Below are 16,114 nucleotides of genomic sequence, written 5' to 3'. Positions count from 1 at the left end.
TGCATATTTATGGAGAGGTAGCCTTCGTAGGAACATGGTATCGTATCCCAGCTTAGCCAGTGACCACGAAAGTAGTGCCAGGGCTTCCTTGGTGGCGCAGTGGCTGAGAGTCCGCCTGCCGATGCAGGGGACACGGGTTTGTGCCCCGGTCCGGGAAGATCCCACATGCCGCGGAGCGGCTGGGTCCGTGAGCCATGGCCGCTGAGCCTGCGTGTCCGCAACGGGAGAGGCCCGTGTACTGCAAAAAAAAAAAAAAAAGTAGTGCCAGTTTCATAAGGTTATGGGATTAAATGAGTTAATATATGTAAAGTACTCAGAACAGTACCTTACATGTAAGGAAGCATCAGGACACAGAATAATGTCAATAGTATAATACCATTTGTTAAAAAGGGGTTTGCATATATACTTAGAAACTGGTGGGTAAAGAATATTTCTTTGAGAACAAACAAAACTGGAAATGGTTTCTTTGGGAGAGAGGAGAGATCCTGGGGTAGAAGGAGGGCATACATTTTGTTGTTAACTTTTTGAACTTTTAACCATATATTTTTAGAATAAAGCCATGTTTCAAGTAATTTAAGAGATTCTAGAATCTTTTAAGACAAGAATCTACGTTCTTTTCAGACGGCCTTGCCGAGGTGCCAGTGACTAATGGGAACACAGCCACGGGACAGGCCTTGAACGATGATCTGGACATCTTTGGACCGATGATTTCTAATCCCTTACCTGCAACTGTCCTGCCACCAGCTCAGGTATGTGTTAAGAGTATGGTTTTACACTGTGTATTTTCTTTTTGGAAAGTTTCAATTTTGAATTGTTTCTTACTTGAAAGCCTCTAGATCTTCAGGCCAGGAGTTGGCTAACTAAGCCTGCAGCTTGTTTTTGCAAATAAAGTGTGATTGGAGACGGCCACTCCGTTTACTTACATGCTGTCTGTGGCCGCTTTCACACTGCAAAAGCAAGTTGAGTAGTTGCTGCAGATATTCTATGACCCACAAAGCCTAAGAGTCACTGTCTAAAGTTTGCTAACTCTTGCTCTAGGCAAACAGTGTTTAAAATGAGTAAGTGGGAAAACTCAGACTGTTTCAGCCTTGCCTGCGATCCACAAGGTTACTTACTTCAGAGGGTTTTGAACTGTTTGGCGTGTGAACATGGACTAGAAGCCCGTAGTTCTTTTCTTGTGCTCTGTCGGGCCAGCCCAGGACAGTGTTTCTTTCCGGGTGCAGGGAAACTGAGAACAAGAAATTCTAGCAAACTCAGTACCCATATGCTTTTTTATGAAGACACGTTATTTCTTAGCCTTAAAATCTGCCTTTTTTTATTTTAATGATTTTTTAAAAAATTATTTAGAACGTAATATTAACGATAAAGATTTTTAAAAAGTATCAGTGGTAAAGAAATTTTGACTTGCCTTCTTAACTTTACATGGAATTTCTTTTTTGCCTTTATTCTTTTTTTGTTTAATTGAAGTCTTGTTGATTTACAGTGCTGTGTTAGGTTCAGGTGTACAGCAAAGTGATTCTGTTATACATATATGTTCTTTTTCAGATTCATTTCCCCTATAGGTTATTACAAAATATTGAGTATAGTTTCCTGTACTATATAGTAGGTCCTTGTTGGTTAACTGTTTTATATATAGTAGTGTGTATATGTTAATCCCAAACGGATTTATCCCTCCCCCCCTTTCCCCTTTGGTAACCATAACTTTGTTTTCTATGTCTGTGAGTCTATTTCTGTTTTGTAAGTAAGTTCATTTGTGTCGTATTTTATTGATTGATTGATTGCCACACCACGCAGCATGTGTGGGACCTTACAGGGATCAAACCCGTGCCCCCCGCCCCCTGCAGTGGAAGCGAGGAGTCTTAACCACTGGAATGCCAGGGAAGTCCCTGTGTCGTATTTTAGATTCCACATACAAGTGATATCATATCATATTTGTCTTTCTCTGACTTCACTCAGTATGATAATCCCTAGGTCCATCCATGTTGCTGCAAATGGCATTGTTTCATTCTTTTTATGGCTGAGTAATATTCCATTGTATATACGTACCACATCTTCTTTATTCATACCTCTGTTGATGGACGTTTAGGTTGCTTCCATGTCCTGGCTATTGTAAACAGTGCTGCTATGAACATTGGGGTACATGTGTCTTTTTGAATTACGGTTTTCTCTGGGTATATGCCCAGTAGTGGGATTGCTGGGTCGTATGGTAGTTCTATTTTTAGTTTTTTAGGGAACCTCCATACTGTTCTCCATAGTGGCTGCACCAATTTACATTCCCACCAACAGTGCAAGAGGGTTCCCTTATCTCCACACCCTTTCCAGCATTTATTGTTTGTAGATTTTTATGATGATGGCCATTTTGACCAGTGTGAGGTGGTACCTCACTGTAGTTTTGATTTGCATTTCTCTAATAATTAGAGATGTTGAGCATCTTTTCATGTGCTTTTTAGCCATCTGTATGTCTTTGGAGAAATGTCTATTTAGGTCTTCTGCCCATTTTTGGATTGGGTTGTTTGGTTTTTTTGATATTGAGCTGCATGAGCTGTTTGTATATTTTGGAGATTAATCCCTTGTCGGTCACATCTTTTTTTTGTTGTTAAATATTTCAAATATTTTTTCAGCTTTATTGAGGTATAATTGAAAAATAAAATTATATGTTTAAAATGTATAACGTAATGTGTTGATATATATATTCGTTGTGAAGATTCCTACCACCAAGTTAATTAACATATATTATCTCACAAATTTACCTTTTTTGTGTGTGAGAATGCTTAAAATCTACTCTCATTGAATTGCATTTATACAATACAGTATAATCAACTATAGCTACCATGTTATGCATTAGATCCTCAGATCTTACATCTTATAACTGAAAATGTGTACCTGCCTCCCAGCCCTTGGCAAACACCATTCTGCTCTGTTTCTAGGGGTTTGCCTTTTTTTAAGATTTCACATATAAGTGATACCGTGCAGTATTTGTCTTTAAGGTGAGATATTAATATATAACTTTCAGGGACATAGGTTACTCTTAAGCCCACAACTTAAGATTCTGTTTTGGGTTTTTTTTTGTTTGTTTGTTTGTGGGTTTTTTTTGCGGTACGGGGGCCTCTCACTGTTGTGGCCTCTCCCACGGTGGAGAACACACTCCGGACGCGCAGGCTCAGCGGCCATGGCGCACAGGCCCAGCCGCTCCGTGGCACGTGGGATCCTCCCGGACCGGGGCACGAACCCGTGTCCCTTGCATCGGCAGGCGGACTCCCAACCACTGCGCTACCAGGGAAGCCCGAGATTCTGTTTTAAATTTACAAATAAGCAACTAGTTTTTTGTAGTAAAGTATAATTTTTGAGGTCAAATATTTCTGTCTCTAGAAAACCTGAGCCAAATGGGAATTGTTTGGATGGAAAGTTTTAATAAGAAAGAACCAATGTCTTATTAGGAAGACGAATTACATGTATTTTTATTATATATATTTATTGTCATTATGATAGTCGTTGTATAATTAACGCTGGAATTGAGCAGATAGATTTCTGAGGAATCATTAGTTTAAGTGGAGCTTCATCTGCAGCATCGCTGTTTATTTTCAGAGAAGATAGCTTTATTTTATGGCTTTGCCTCTTCTCCTCCTTCCCCCAACACGTAAAAAGAGGAACTAAGTATTGCTATTATCGTTTCGGTTAACATTAATTACCTTGTGAATGTGTGCAGCCGTGGGTATGCGTGTGGTAGTAAAAGAAGAAGTCTCACGCTAACATTTTGGGTGTGGAAAGAAGTATTTGGGATACTTGACAGTCCGAGCATGCAAAGCAGCTTCTTTTGGTCTAGCGTTCTAGCGGGCCGTTCGGCCGGCCCGCCTTCCTTAGACTCCACTGCGGGGCGGGAACCGCTCTGCAGCTGCTTGCGCGTTAGACCCCAGGCCAGCCGAGGCCCCGTGGGTTCTGTGCAGGGAGAGCAGCGAGCCGGACAGTGCGGACCTCAGCCCCCCTCAGTGTGCGTGCAGCTCCTCCTCGTGCCCCCAGGGCCGCCCTGGCCTTCGTGCTGGGCCTCTGTACCTGAGAGGAGACAGGGCAGGTCTTCAAAATCACACCTCATTCTTTCTCTGAATGTTTTTGGACCAAAATGGTGTCAGCTTTATGGAGCCCTCTAAAATAATTTGGTGAACAGAATTATCTTCCCTCCAAACTACATGTAAAGACTCTAATCCAGACATTTTGTCAAAATAATGTCTTTGAAAATTGGGGGAGGGAGAGAGAAGGGGGGTTAAAGCACACATTTTACACACACACTGTACACAGTTTACTAATTTGGTGGCTGTCTATGCTGTGAAATTGAATTGGACCCCACTAGGAATTACTCTGACCCCTGCTTCTTTCAGTCCTGATTTTCTGAGTGTGGTGCAAATTCTGGTTGGAGATTTCCCCTCACGTGAATGTGAGCTGGATTGATGTGACCGTCTGCTTTCCTGTCTGGCTGTGCAGTCTTCCCTGAGGGGCTGGGAACGCTCAGCTGACCCGCGAGGACGCGTGTACTGGGGGTTGAGGGGTGTCGTTCCAGTGTCCCCCAGGGTGACACGTAGAAGCCCTCCCTTTCCTGTTCTGTCCATAATATCCACATCCCCACAGCATCTAGACTCACACAGGTGCTGTGGCCTGTCGTCGGTTTGGCCCCGGATCCCAGACGGCCAGAGAGCCTTTGCCTGGGGATCCTGCGGCCTCCGGAAAGTGCGCGCGTACCGGCAGCAGTGGCTCTCCTTTTACCTTGGAGTGGTCCTGCCGGCACGTGGGGCGCCCCCATCACCCGCCCCGTAAATGGCCGTTCGAGCACCTGCTAGCCATGCTGCCTGGCGTGGCTGTGCTTAGACTGTGTCCCTGTGGAGGCAGGCGTTCATCGGAAGAAACACACGCGTCTGGAGCACGGGGCTGCTCTAGCCTGAGGTGGAATAATAGTAGCTTTCCCAAGCACTTCAGGTTTTCTCACACGTCTGTGTCCTCCTCAGGGAACAGACCCCAGGGTTTTGAGCAGGTTTTTAGACTGAACAGAAACTAAACGTGCTGGAGGATCATTTAGTGAGGTGTGGCTGCTTTGTCACCTAGCGACACTAACAGCCAATGCTGGTGTCTGCCAAGCACTCCTTGTGGCCGTGGGGCGTGGCGGTAAGGCAGCTCCTCCCTGGGCCCAGAGGGAAGGCGGAGTGGCAGGTCCGAGGGCACTGGGGCGAGCCTGCAGGCTGGCTGCAGGGCCCACGCTCTCGGCCTCTGCCTTCTGCTTCATTGCTACGTCAGATATATTTGATTCAAGCCTACTGTTGTATTTGAATTCCATCATGTCCGGTTTCTTACACATTTCAGATCTTTTGCAAAATTATGTGGCTTTTTTTCCTGTCTTAAAATTCTTGCTTGATGTCATAATAGATTCAAAATATTGTTCTGCTTAAGTTCGTTTGTGAGCATAATGCTTGGAGGCTAATTTATTGAAAGGTTTTTTAGCCAAGGCATTAAATGTTTGATTTTTTAAAAATTCAAGCCAAATCATGTACACTATGATTTAACTCTACTTGCTGCTCACCTCGTTCTATAGTTTGAGAAGACTCTTATCCAGTTTTTACTAGTCTTCATAGACTTCTCTGAAACTCTTCATATCTAAGTCAATTCCCTATACGCAAATGTGATTGAATATTTAGTGACCGCAGAGATCATTAAAGTGAGGTGTCAGTTGTGACTGTGTAATACTATCTGTGTGCAAGATACAGGAGATGAAGTGAAATTTTTTGTTTTGTATTACAATATCCACATGCTCATTTGTATTCGTGTTCTTACCCCTGTCTACAAGCGGAATGCAAGGTGTAGGGGAGAGTGCAGTGGTCGCAGTTTTGCTGGACCTCATATCTGGGTAGACTGGAAGCATTCTAATGTTGCGGTAAAAACGGATTAGATTCGGTTCATAAAAATATCATGATGTTGCTTTTGAAAATCAAAACTTTTTTTCCCCCCCAAAGAAGACAAAATCAGCCATTGCAGGACCCTCCTGCAGTCTGCTGTAGTTGTAGAAATGTTCTTCACTCCAAGGGATGCCAGTTCTTGGCAGCAGTGATTGTGCGAACAATCAGGAGATGTGCGAACATCTCCCAGGAATGCTGGTCCTTAAGCGGCACCACATGCCTGTTGTTGAAGCCACTGTGGTCAGGATGTGGTGGGCAGAACTCAGCATCAGAGAGGTTCTATCTACTCCTTTTACATTAACAGATTCAAAATAGGAAATGTTCCTCTATCCTGCATGTAGGTTTTGCATGGGCTTTGTCAGCGATTCCCTTTAGTGTCACCATGTTACCTTCTACAGTTGTTTAGTTTCTAATTTCATAACTTCATTTGGATTTCAAGGAATGGATGAGCTGTGTTTTATTATGCAGAATTCGACAGCTTGTTTTGGTATCTGTCTCAGGGGACGTCCTCTGTACCAGCAGTTGCCGCTCTGTCTGCAGTGACATCTGGGGATCTGGATCTATTCACTGAGCAAACTACTAAGTCAGAAGAGGTGGCCAAGAAACAGCTCTCCAAAGACTCCATCTTGTCTCTGTATGGCACGGGGACCACCCAGCAGCAGAGTGCTCCTGGTAATGCATTTGAAATCTGCTTTCCGTGAATTGCAGTGACATCACTAGAAGTGTATTCTTTGTGCTTATGTAATGTCAATTACATTTCTTCCTTGTTTTTTCTGTGTAGTGAGTGCTTTTGTTGTTGCGGTTTACACAACTACAAAACTGAAATGAAAGAAGCATTAGGATTAGAATGCACAAAACTTTATTCATTTAGGATTAACAAGCTGGTCGCACGTCACTTAATGTTTCACAAGCCTTATAGGACAGGGATTATCTTTGAAGAATTATTTAAATTTGATTTGCCTGAAGTTTATAACTCTGTACAGTATGGTATTCTTTCTGCACGTAAACAGTAAGTCTGAAATATCACATGAAATCAAAAAAAGCTTTGAGGTTTTTTTTTTAATATATCAAAAGGAAATACTAGCACGGTAAAGATTTATGTTTACACAGTTTTAATCTGTCATTTCCTCTAAAATAATGGGCTGCATTTCACATAAGAGCTGAAATTATATGACGTCTCAGCTGCTTCCATTAAAGCCAGCGACAGTCCACTCTGACTTGTTTACTTGGTAGTGAGAGACCAGTGGTGCAAATCAGCAGAAACACAGTCTCATGCTATATAGTTTGGTCTTCACAATGGATGTTTTATGTAGCTGTTGCACAGGATTTATTTACCCTAGTTAAATTTGCTCAGGCTCCTAACTGATTTGTCTGCTTCCTGGAAGTAACCAGCCCTGAGGGTGCAGGTGTGAGCTGCTCTGAGCAACAGGAGCCAGACCAGAAGGAAAGCCTTTGCCGTGGGTAGTTCAGCAAGACGGGCTCCTGTTTCTGTGCTGACAGAGGCGAGTGCAGCGCTATGCGGTAACCCTGTTCTCTTCGTTTGTTTTCTCTGCTCGGTTCTTCTGCTGCAGGTGTGTTTATGGGACCCACAAATATACCGTTTCCCTCACAAGCACCGGCTGCATTTCAAGGCTTCCCGTCCATGGGCGGGCCTGTGCCTGCAGCTCCTGGCCTTGCGGGAAGCGTGATGGGGCCGAGCGCGGGCGTGATGGTGGGCATGCCCCTGCCCAACGGCTTCATGGGAAACGCACAGACTGGGGTGATGCCACTTCCGCAGAGTGTGGTCGGCCCCCCAGGAGGGATGGTGGGACACGCGGGTGCAGCCCAGAGTAAGTTTGGCCTGCCGCCAGCTCAGCAGCCCCCATGGAACCTCTCCCAGGTAGGGTCCTTTCTCTCCAATTTCTCCAAAATCAGAGAAACCAGATCTTGTTTTCTAAATGGTTTTATTTGTTTTTAAATCTAACAATCTGGCAGAAAGAATTGAGTAGGGATAATGTTATAAAAGGTAAAAACTGTTTAATCAAATAGACAAATGAGCTGTCATTGTTCCTATATTTAGAATATTCTGTAGAGAATGTTAAGCATTTTTTCATTTCTGATTATAACACAGCTGTAATGGTGAATGTCCCTCATTTGTTTGTAACAGCTAGAAATTATCTTGGGCATCTTTTGAAATTAGCACCAAGCTTTAAACCCAGCCCCCTGGTGGGTTGTTTGTATAGACCACCTAGACCAACCTATTTTCACTAATAATTTTGGGGGCTCTTGGTAACTTTCACAAATTAGAAAACAACCCAGCCTCATATTCTCAGAGCACTGTTTTTGAGAGATCTAGGCTGTGCGTGGATTTATAAAAAATCTTTTTGTTCAAATACATTTCTAAAGTTGTATTTTCTTCTTACTTATAGTCACATTTATGTTTAAAAAAAATATACACTAGTTCAAGAATTCCCGTAAGATATGAACCAGTCCATATTTGTGTCTTACCTCCCCTCATATTACAAAATCCTATTTCTGCCTAAGTTAGTTTAGAGCCAGGAGATGACATTTTAGTATTACCTCTTTCAAATCCATTCTGACTTTCCTCTGGCTTCACAGACAGAGGCCTCAGACCTAGGTTCGTGGTCCCACTCTTCTTCCTTGTACACTTCCTTATTTGATGTTCCTCTGGTATTTTGATGCCCTTGACTTCTGTTCTCGTCAGCATTCAGGGAATAGTATATAGCAATTCCTAACCGACATTATTAGCAAAATCACTATATATCCCATGAATGTTCCAAGTTATTTTTTACTGTCACTATTTAAAGGAATATCTATATGACATTGGTCTGTGCACTCTGGGAATCTCAAAAATCGTTAAGTGTCAAATGTCAGTAATAGCTTTTGTGCAGCCGGAATGCTGAAGCAGACCCAGCCCAGGTTAGGGTGCCTGCTGAACCAGTAAGGACTTACCCCACCTTACTTCCAGGCCCGCCGAAGGGGGTGCTCTTCTCCAGCTCTCTCTTGGTGGGGTCTGCTGGCCATGACAGGTACTAAACATCCTTCAGTACCTAGGAAGAAGCGACCTGCCCCTCCAGACACTGTGCCTCCCTCATCAGTGATGTGGTTAGTATTAGGGTTTTTGAAGAACTAAGAACTGCAGACGGTTGAACTTTATTAATACAATCCAACCCTGAGCATAGATTTTTTTTTTTTTAATCTTTTTTTTTTTTCTTTTTTGCGGTACGAGGGCCTCTCACTGTTGGGGCCTCTCCCGTTGCGGAGCACAGGCTCCAGACGCGCAGGCTCAGCGGCCATGGCTCACGGGCCCAGCCGCTCCGTGGCATGTGGGATCTTCCTGGACCGGGGCACGAACCCACGTCCCCTGCATCGGCAGGCGGACTCTCAACCACTGCGCCACCAGGGAAGCCCTGAGCATAGATTTTGAATCCACTCTACTTAGTAGTAAATCTTGCCTTTCCTTCACTTACCATCAGTCTTAGAAGTGAGAGCACCACAGGGGAGGGTTAGGAGGCTTATGTACACACGACTCCAGTCTGGAAGAAAAGTACATGTAATCTTACACCTTTAGGACTCCAGTCTGGAAGGAAAGTACATGTAATCTTACACCTTTTGTCATACAATAGGCGTTTATATGGTTGGCTATAGCAAAAGAAAAATATGTTTTATGACCTTTTTAAATATTTATAAAGTATACAGAGCTATTTAAGACTTGAATAAAGACAGAACAATTGCCATCATATACAGTTCATAATTTTGGAGTAGTTTACTTTCAGACATTTCCTTAGTCCTTAGTAGTTAAGCTATAGTTGAAGGCATATCCTAGAAAGTATATGGTTGAAAGTATTGCTAGTATAGTTGAAAGTTCGAATAGCAGACTCATGGCACATCCAGATACGAATTCAGCGATTGCTTTGGTACTTTTTCCAGTTGTGGTTAATCTTTGGGGGACAAGAAATTGAGTCCAGAAAATGAATAAATATAAAATGACTTGAGACCACTTTATAGACAGGGTTGAAAAGCAGAAGGAAATAGCAACCAAGAAGGGAACACGGTAGCTATTTGCTTTCTGTGGAGAAAGCATCGTGTGGTCGGCTGCTTTTACTCCAGGGCTCGGACAGCTGTTCACATGGATGAAAAATACTTAGAGTTGCTATTAAGTGTCCGTGTCTCTCTGAGTAAATCAACTTCGAGTAAAGGCCCACTTCTACTAAAATAGGCTGGCCATTAGAAATGTCTAGCAGTGGCTGAAGGAACCAGGCCTGCAAAGTGAAGGATGCCTTTTGTGTGTTCACAGGTGAACCAGCAGATGGCTGGCCTGAGCCTGGGCGGCGCAAGCCCCGCGGCAGGCTTCAGCCAGCCCCCCAGCACCACGGCGGGGGCAGCGGGGTGGTCGGGGGCCTCGTCAGGTCAGACGCTCAGCACGCAGCTGTGGAAGTGACCCTGCAGCGCGGCCCACCGCGCTCCCCCCTGACATTCCTGCGGAGATGCAGCCGGGTTCCCCTGTTCATTCGTGTACATAATATTTTTTTCTTTTCTCCCCATTTGTTCATATTAAGCATTATCTGATTGATTGACCGTGTTGGTCTGTACTGATGGATTAAATTTGCTGTGGTGAAAAGCAGGCTGAGAAACCATTTCATGTCGAGGGCAGCTTTTGCTCACATTTCCCAGGATTTCATAGACACCGTATCTGGGAAGCTGCTCGGTCAACGTGCATGGTCAGTTTCCCTCTCGAGGAAATGGTAGCTCTCATGTTTGCATATAAGGGAAGTAGCTATCATGTTTGTTAGTAATACCTCTAACAGTATGACCCCACCCCCAGATTAGCCAGTAATCCCGTAGGAAGGTACTGTATGATCAAATGTTTAATCATATAAATAGAATGTCAATGTATCACTGAGCACTGTTTTCTAGTGTATCCAGATTCTTTTATGTCATCATTCACGTCACTGTGCTGTTGCTATGATGTGCTTAACCGGGAACGTGGTTAGAGAAAGGAAGATAAACCTGGATGTTACTATGAAGTTAGTTGTTTAACGAATGTTTGAAGAAGTCAGATTTTACCTGCCTCCCTTGTAATTGGGATCTCTTCCTATGTACACGTAGCGCTAACAAACACGAGACCTTTCTCTGCACTAGATGCAAACAGGGTAACTAAACAAGCCACTTCAACCCTTGAAGGCGTATCCAGGTTTATGACAGTAATTGTGTTTACATTTTATGGTGCCTAGTACTGACAGATGTCATATCCCTGTATTAAACAGATGAATCCATAGACCTTTTTTGTGGGTTTTATTTCCTATGATGTATACTGCCGCCAGTCTTACAAAAGTTACTTCACGTTGCAGAGTCACAAATTGGGAATGTGCTGTTGACAGAACACTTGTCATCTGTTTGTTTTGTTCAGTTCTACCAATTAATTATAAGGCCAAATGGGAAAAAAAAGTATGTAAGAAGATTCTGGGAATGGTACTAGCCTGCGTGCCATTAGCTGTGCTGTACAGAGACCCTCCGGGTTGCTTGTAAGGGAGCATGCAGAACAAACGGAGACAAGAGCGGCTGTCTCTACCCGTGCTCAGCTTCCGGACACAGCCACCCTGTAAGCAGGTGCCCGTCGGGAGGAGAGCAGAGGAAACGGCCCCCGGGTGCCCGCAGCCCTACCCCGCACGCCCGCCAGAGCACCAGCTGCGGCTCTGTCACACCTCGATCGTCACCGTGTCCAGGTGGTACTTGGGCTCGTTGGCTAGGTTCACCTTCTCTGTCCGAGTGTGCCACACGAGGACCTGCGGGGAGGAGACCTGATGGGTAGCCACGCTCTCAAGGGACACACAGCAAAGTCAAGAGGCACGAGTGCAATGAATACCTTGGTGCAGTTACTTGCTTTCGGTTCCAGTTCTTCGACGGTCGTGATCTGCTTTAGAAAGTCAGATTCCTGCATCCCAGGCTGGGACCCACGACGCTTAAATACAGCTTTGGGGTTGGACAAGATGACTTGAAGGCTTACAGCAAATCCTTTGTGAAAGTTAAAAAAAAAAAAGTCTTTAAAGTAAAATACTGGTGTACTTCTGTTTTTTTCTATATAATCTTGGTCACATCAAAACCCGTTTTTTTCAGTATCTACCGTGGGCCAAGTCTTGGTTCACAGAGTTGAGCAGGAGTGTTACCTGCATCATCACAGTCTCAGAAGGACAGCCCGCCTTTACAATAGAGCACGTCTGCCGCCCTGATCGAGGCTGTGTGTGGAGGGGTGGCTTCTGGACACTACGTAGCCTGTTGATGACAAAGGGTGCACGGCGCAGAGGCCATCACAGCCCCCGCACGTTTGGCCTCTGGGAGTAACTAGAACTCAGTACACCTGAAATGCACACAGTCTCGCCCTGCCTGTCCCCGGGGAGGAGGGCGCCCCGCTTTCCTGCCTGTCCTCTGACATCTCCATGTGTTCCTACCAAAGCCAGCACTGCTCTGATGGACCCTGAGGTTAGAAGACGGAGGAATACAAGTCCGGTCAGTTAGCTGGGAAATGAATACTCTATAGTCATTTGGTATAAATTTCCAATTTGATTCAATCTGAAGAGCGGGGCGTGGGGGGCTGGAAATCAGTACAGGAGATGATATCAGGCCATTTGGCAAATTTGGTTTTTGTAGTTCATTTTTCAAGGAAACAGATGAGTGTCAATTTCCTTAAATGGTTTGGTGTTACGAAAAATCATTACTCTTTAGTCTGTAGTTTAACAAACTGTGTTACAGGCTTAGCCATTAAGCGCTCCACAAGCCGTCTCTGGAAGCAGCTGTCACAGCCGTCCTAATTGTTGTGAAAGTCTGCACCCCGACCTCTGCTCTTCACGACTAAGCTGACACTGTAAAGCCAGGCGCCCTTCCAGAGTTAGGAGGATCAGTCTCCAGGAACGTTTTCTTAGCAGCTTTTTGCCCTTCCCTACATTAACTGAGCTGATTTATGCCGCTTTATGCAAACGCATAGTTAGCAAAGTTAGTATCAAATGATTCCAGTCAGTCGCGGGGGAGCTGCGAGCAGAGCACAGCCAGCATCCTCTTAACCTCTCCAGACGCGGGACTGCAGACCCGCGCTCCCGACCCCGCCGCCCCCGTGGGAGAACGCACCGCGAAGCTGCCTACAGACACAGGTGGGTACCGCAGGTGCTGAGCGAGCCCGAACACGGAGACAGGTGCTGCGAGCGTTGTCCCGAGGCCTGGCCCGGGATCTCCACCAATCCTGGCGGGGCAGCACGTCCCGGCAGAATTCGGAGTTAGCACCTCCGTTTTCTCATGGGTCCTTGCAGCTGAGAACCGGCCAAGTCACTCAGCCTCTCTCGATTCTGAAACTCCCCCGTTTCCTCACCCGCAAGGGTGGCGTGACACCCCCTCCCCTCACGTCTGATGTGAAATTAGTGAACAGAAAGCCTTCACTAACTGCAAAGCTCTGTTCAGAGGACCCTAAGATAGATAAATGCCGATACCATTGTAAATACTATCATGAGGGGGGGTGGATTAGCCACCGCCTATGGCTGGAGAACAGTGTTGACGGCAAGAGGCTCAGGAAAGTTCCAGGCCACCTGCGCTTCACCCCACTTGGCTAACAAGTCTGAAGCCTTCCTCGGATGTGGCTTCAACAGCCCCGGGCCCCAACAGGAAGTCAAAGGTTCAAATTAACACAAAAAAGTGACTTCTACTAGGTCAACTCAGATCTTAGGATGAAAAGATTTCTGGGGTTGTTTTCATGTGCTTTAAGTAAGCTTCATCCTTTTTTTTTCCTAGCTCAGAGTCTGCCCTTTTTAACCATACTGAAGCTCCTGGTATATTTCTCACATGGCCTCAAGGTACTGATTTTATTTCCCCATTCTCATAAAAAAAAAAAACAGGATCCGAGTTGCGCAGAAGTCATTGTGAAAATTATATGAAGCCACTTGGATCTGACTTTCCCCATTTTCCCTCAGGCTAACACATTCATCGTCGTGACCACTGAAGGATTCAGATTAAGAGTGTCTTCTTGCTTTCTGTAGCTCAGGAATATCCTGCTAGCTCCTAAAGCAGTTATATGGCAAAGTCTACCATATAGACAGGCAGAGCTGACAGCCAGCTGTGAAACTACTCCCTGCTCTGCTGCAAGGCCCTTTCCTGGTCCCACTGGAGAATGGGGTGCAGGCTGGCAGCCCGGGGAGAGAATTGGAGGGCAGCTGGCTCACCACCGCGGCAAAGTGGTTTTCTATTTAATACAAAAGGGGGGCGGCATTCAGACACCTCCCCCTCCCCCCCCTCCACTGTCTTCACCAGGCCCTGCTCAGTGAGCTCTTCAAGGGAAGCAGGTCATAGCAGCACCGGGAACCACTCGAGAACTAGGCCAAGCCCTGGGCTGCCTTCTGGGGAACCGTCTGACCTGCTGTGAACCTGGGAGTTAGAATCCTCCCTCTGAAAGTCAGACAAGGAGTTTTTCGCTCCTAAACCATTGCTTCCAACCCAAGATAGGTACCTTGAGTTTTCTTCATTTCCAAGCACTTACGCCTCAAGTATCGTATGTACCCTTCCCTTTTGTCAGTGAAGTTAATTTAGTTTTAAAGGTGTTCTCAGAAGCCTTTGGGATACTAGGAGCTTTATAACAATCGTGGAAGTAGGAGTCTCTGTCCTGGTCAGTTGTGTAAAGAAGTGCAAATGAACACTGGTTATTCACAGTGAAAGCAGGATTTCCTGGCTTCTTCAAGTGGACAGGGTGGGTGGTGGGGACCCAGTCCCTCCCAGTCAGAAGGACCGCCCTGCTCAGTGTATGTTTACCAATGAACAGATGCAGCTCCAAGTCCATCAGGCCATTTCCACTTACTTATGGACAAGATGGCCGAAGCAACAAGGACGGGGTTTTTCCTACTGTCTTAAATAGCTAAAAACCAGACAAAACATTTGAAAAAATAGTTTCTAGCACTGGGGAAAAGGCACACAGGACAGAGATCTCTGAAAAGAAGAGACAAATGTGAGCCCTACAGTTGCCCCAGCTTCCCGCCTGAAGGCTACACCCCTGGGAGGGGAACACACACAGCTCTGCCATCTCCTTGAGCTGAGGAAACAGAATGGAGAACTCAGGGAGGCTAAGACAGCTGGAATTCAGGGGGCGTCACCCTGAGAGCAGAGGATGCGACTGTCTGCAGAGGGCTTGCCTCAAGTCCCACTGAGTCTGGTCAGTAGATGCTGGTGAGACTCCCTGAGTTCAAGAAAGGAGCCACTGGAAGGAAACAGGTGAATGGACCAATCCCTAGAGGCCACTCAGGGCTGGGACAGGCCACGTGCCCCATGGCCAGGGCACAACGGGCGACAGCTGGGATGCTCGGAAGAGTGCTCGCACGGCCACTGGTCCACTGTGAGGCCAAACTAGCCCTAAAATGAAGGCTTAGCTGGTTTGCCCAACACTTAAAAGTAAGCCAGGAAAGGATCAAAATGTTTCTAAGTAACTTAATTATAGCCCAGAAAAAAGCTAAAAGTAAATAAACAAATACATACATAACATGCAAACATATATACACACCCACATGTATATGTGTGTGTATATATGTAGAATAAATGTATGTTACACATTTCATATATACATATACAATGAAATATAAGGAACTAGACACATTTTTTCCCCTAGAACCTAGCAACATAAAATTTTTAATGCCTGAGATACAAAAATGACCAGATGTGCAAAGAAGCAGGAAATTACAATCCCATAATGAAAACTCAGCAATCCCACTCCTGGGCATATATCTGGAAAAAACTATAATTTGAAAAGATACACGCCTCTCAATGTTCACAGCAGCACCATTTACAATAGCCCAGACATGGACGCAACCCAAGTGCCCATCAACAGATGAATGGATAAGACGATGTGGTATACATACACAATGGGATACTACCCAGCCATAAAAAAGAATGAAATAATGCCATTTGCAGCAACATGGATGGACTTGGAGATTATCATATTGAGTGAAGTAAGTCAGACAAGGACAAATAACCATATGATACCACTTGTATGTGGAATCTAAAAAATGATACAAATGAACTTACTTACAAAACAGAAATAGACTCACAGACATAGAAAACAAACTTACGGTTACCGAAGGGGAGGGGAGGGGAGGGATAAATTAGGAGTTTGGGATTAAGATATACACACATGCAGTAGATATAAAATAGAT

General features: G+C 45.1%; 2 protein-coding genes across 8 annotated transcripts in view; one reads left to right on the top strand and one right to left on the bottom strand.

The window, feature by feature from the left end:
* Window positions 1-11,214, top strand: part of SMAP1 (small ArfGAP 1) — a 148,785-nt gene extending 137,571 nt beyond the window's left edge. For 5 of the 6 annotated variants that reach the window (XM_067702844.1, XM_067702843.1, XM_067702847.1 and 2 more), the window contains 4 exons: window positions 622-749; window positions 6,437-6,608; window positions 7,508-7,815; window positions 10,234-11,214. In XM_067702844.1, the coding sequence (XP_067558945.1) occupies window positions 622-749; window positions 6,437-6,608; window positions 7,508-7,815; window positions 10,234-10,377 (752 nt within the window). In that variant the 3' untranslated portion in view covers window positions 10,378-11,214. Of the gene's footprint in view, window positions 1-621; window positions 750-6,436; window positions 6,609-7,321; window positions 7,439-7,507; window positions 7,816-10,233 lie in introns of all 6 variants that reach the window. The other variant, XM_067702848.1, reaches the window with a different exon arrangement.
* Window position 11,215: 1 nt separating this feature from the next.
* The window catches only part of B3GAT2 (beta-1,3-glucuronyltransferase 2), a 79,617-nt gene continuing 74,718 nt past the window's right edge, over window positions 11,216-16,114 (bottom strand). Inside the window, exons 3-4 of one of the 2 annotated variants that reach the window (XM_067702850.1) lie at window positions 11,803-11,951; window positions 11,216-11,722 (exon numbers count right to left, since the gene is read on the bottom strand). In XM_067702850.1, the coding sequence (XP_067558951.1) occupies window positions 11,636-11,722; window positions 11,803-11,951 (236 nt within the window). In that variant the 3' untranslated portion in view covers window positions 11,216-11,635. Of the gene's footprint in view, window positions 11,952-16,114 lie in introns of both variants that reach the window. The other variant, XM_067702849.1, reaches the window with a different exon arrangement.

The sequence above is a fragment of the Pseudorca crassidens genome, chromosome 13, assembly GCF_039906515.1.
Source record: "Pseudorca crassidens isolate mPseCra1 chromosome 13, mPseCra1.hap1, whole genome shotgun sequence".
NCBI classification, from domain to species: Eukaryota; Metazoa; Chordata; class Mammalia; order Artiodactyla; family Delphinidae; genus Pseudorca; species Pseudorca crassidens.
This window is presented reverse-complemented; position numbering and strand designations above follow the sequence as displayed.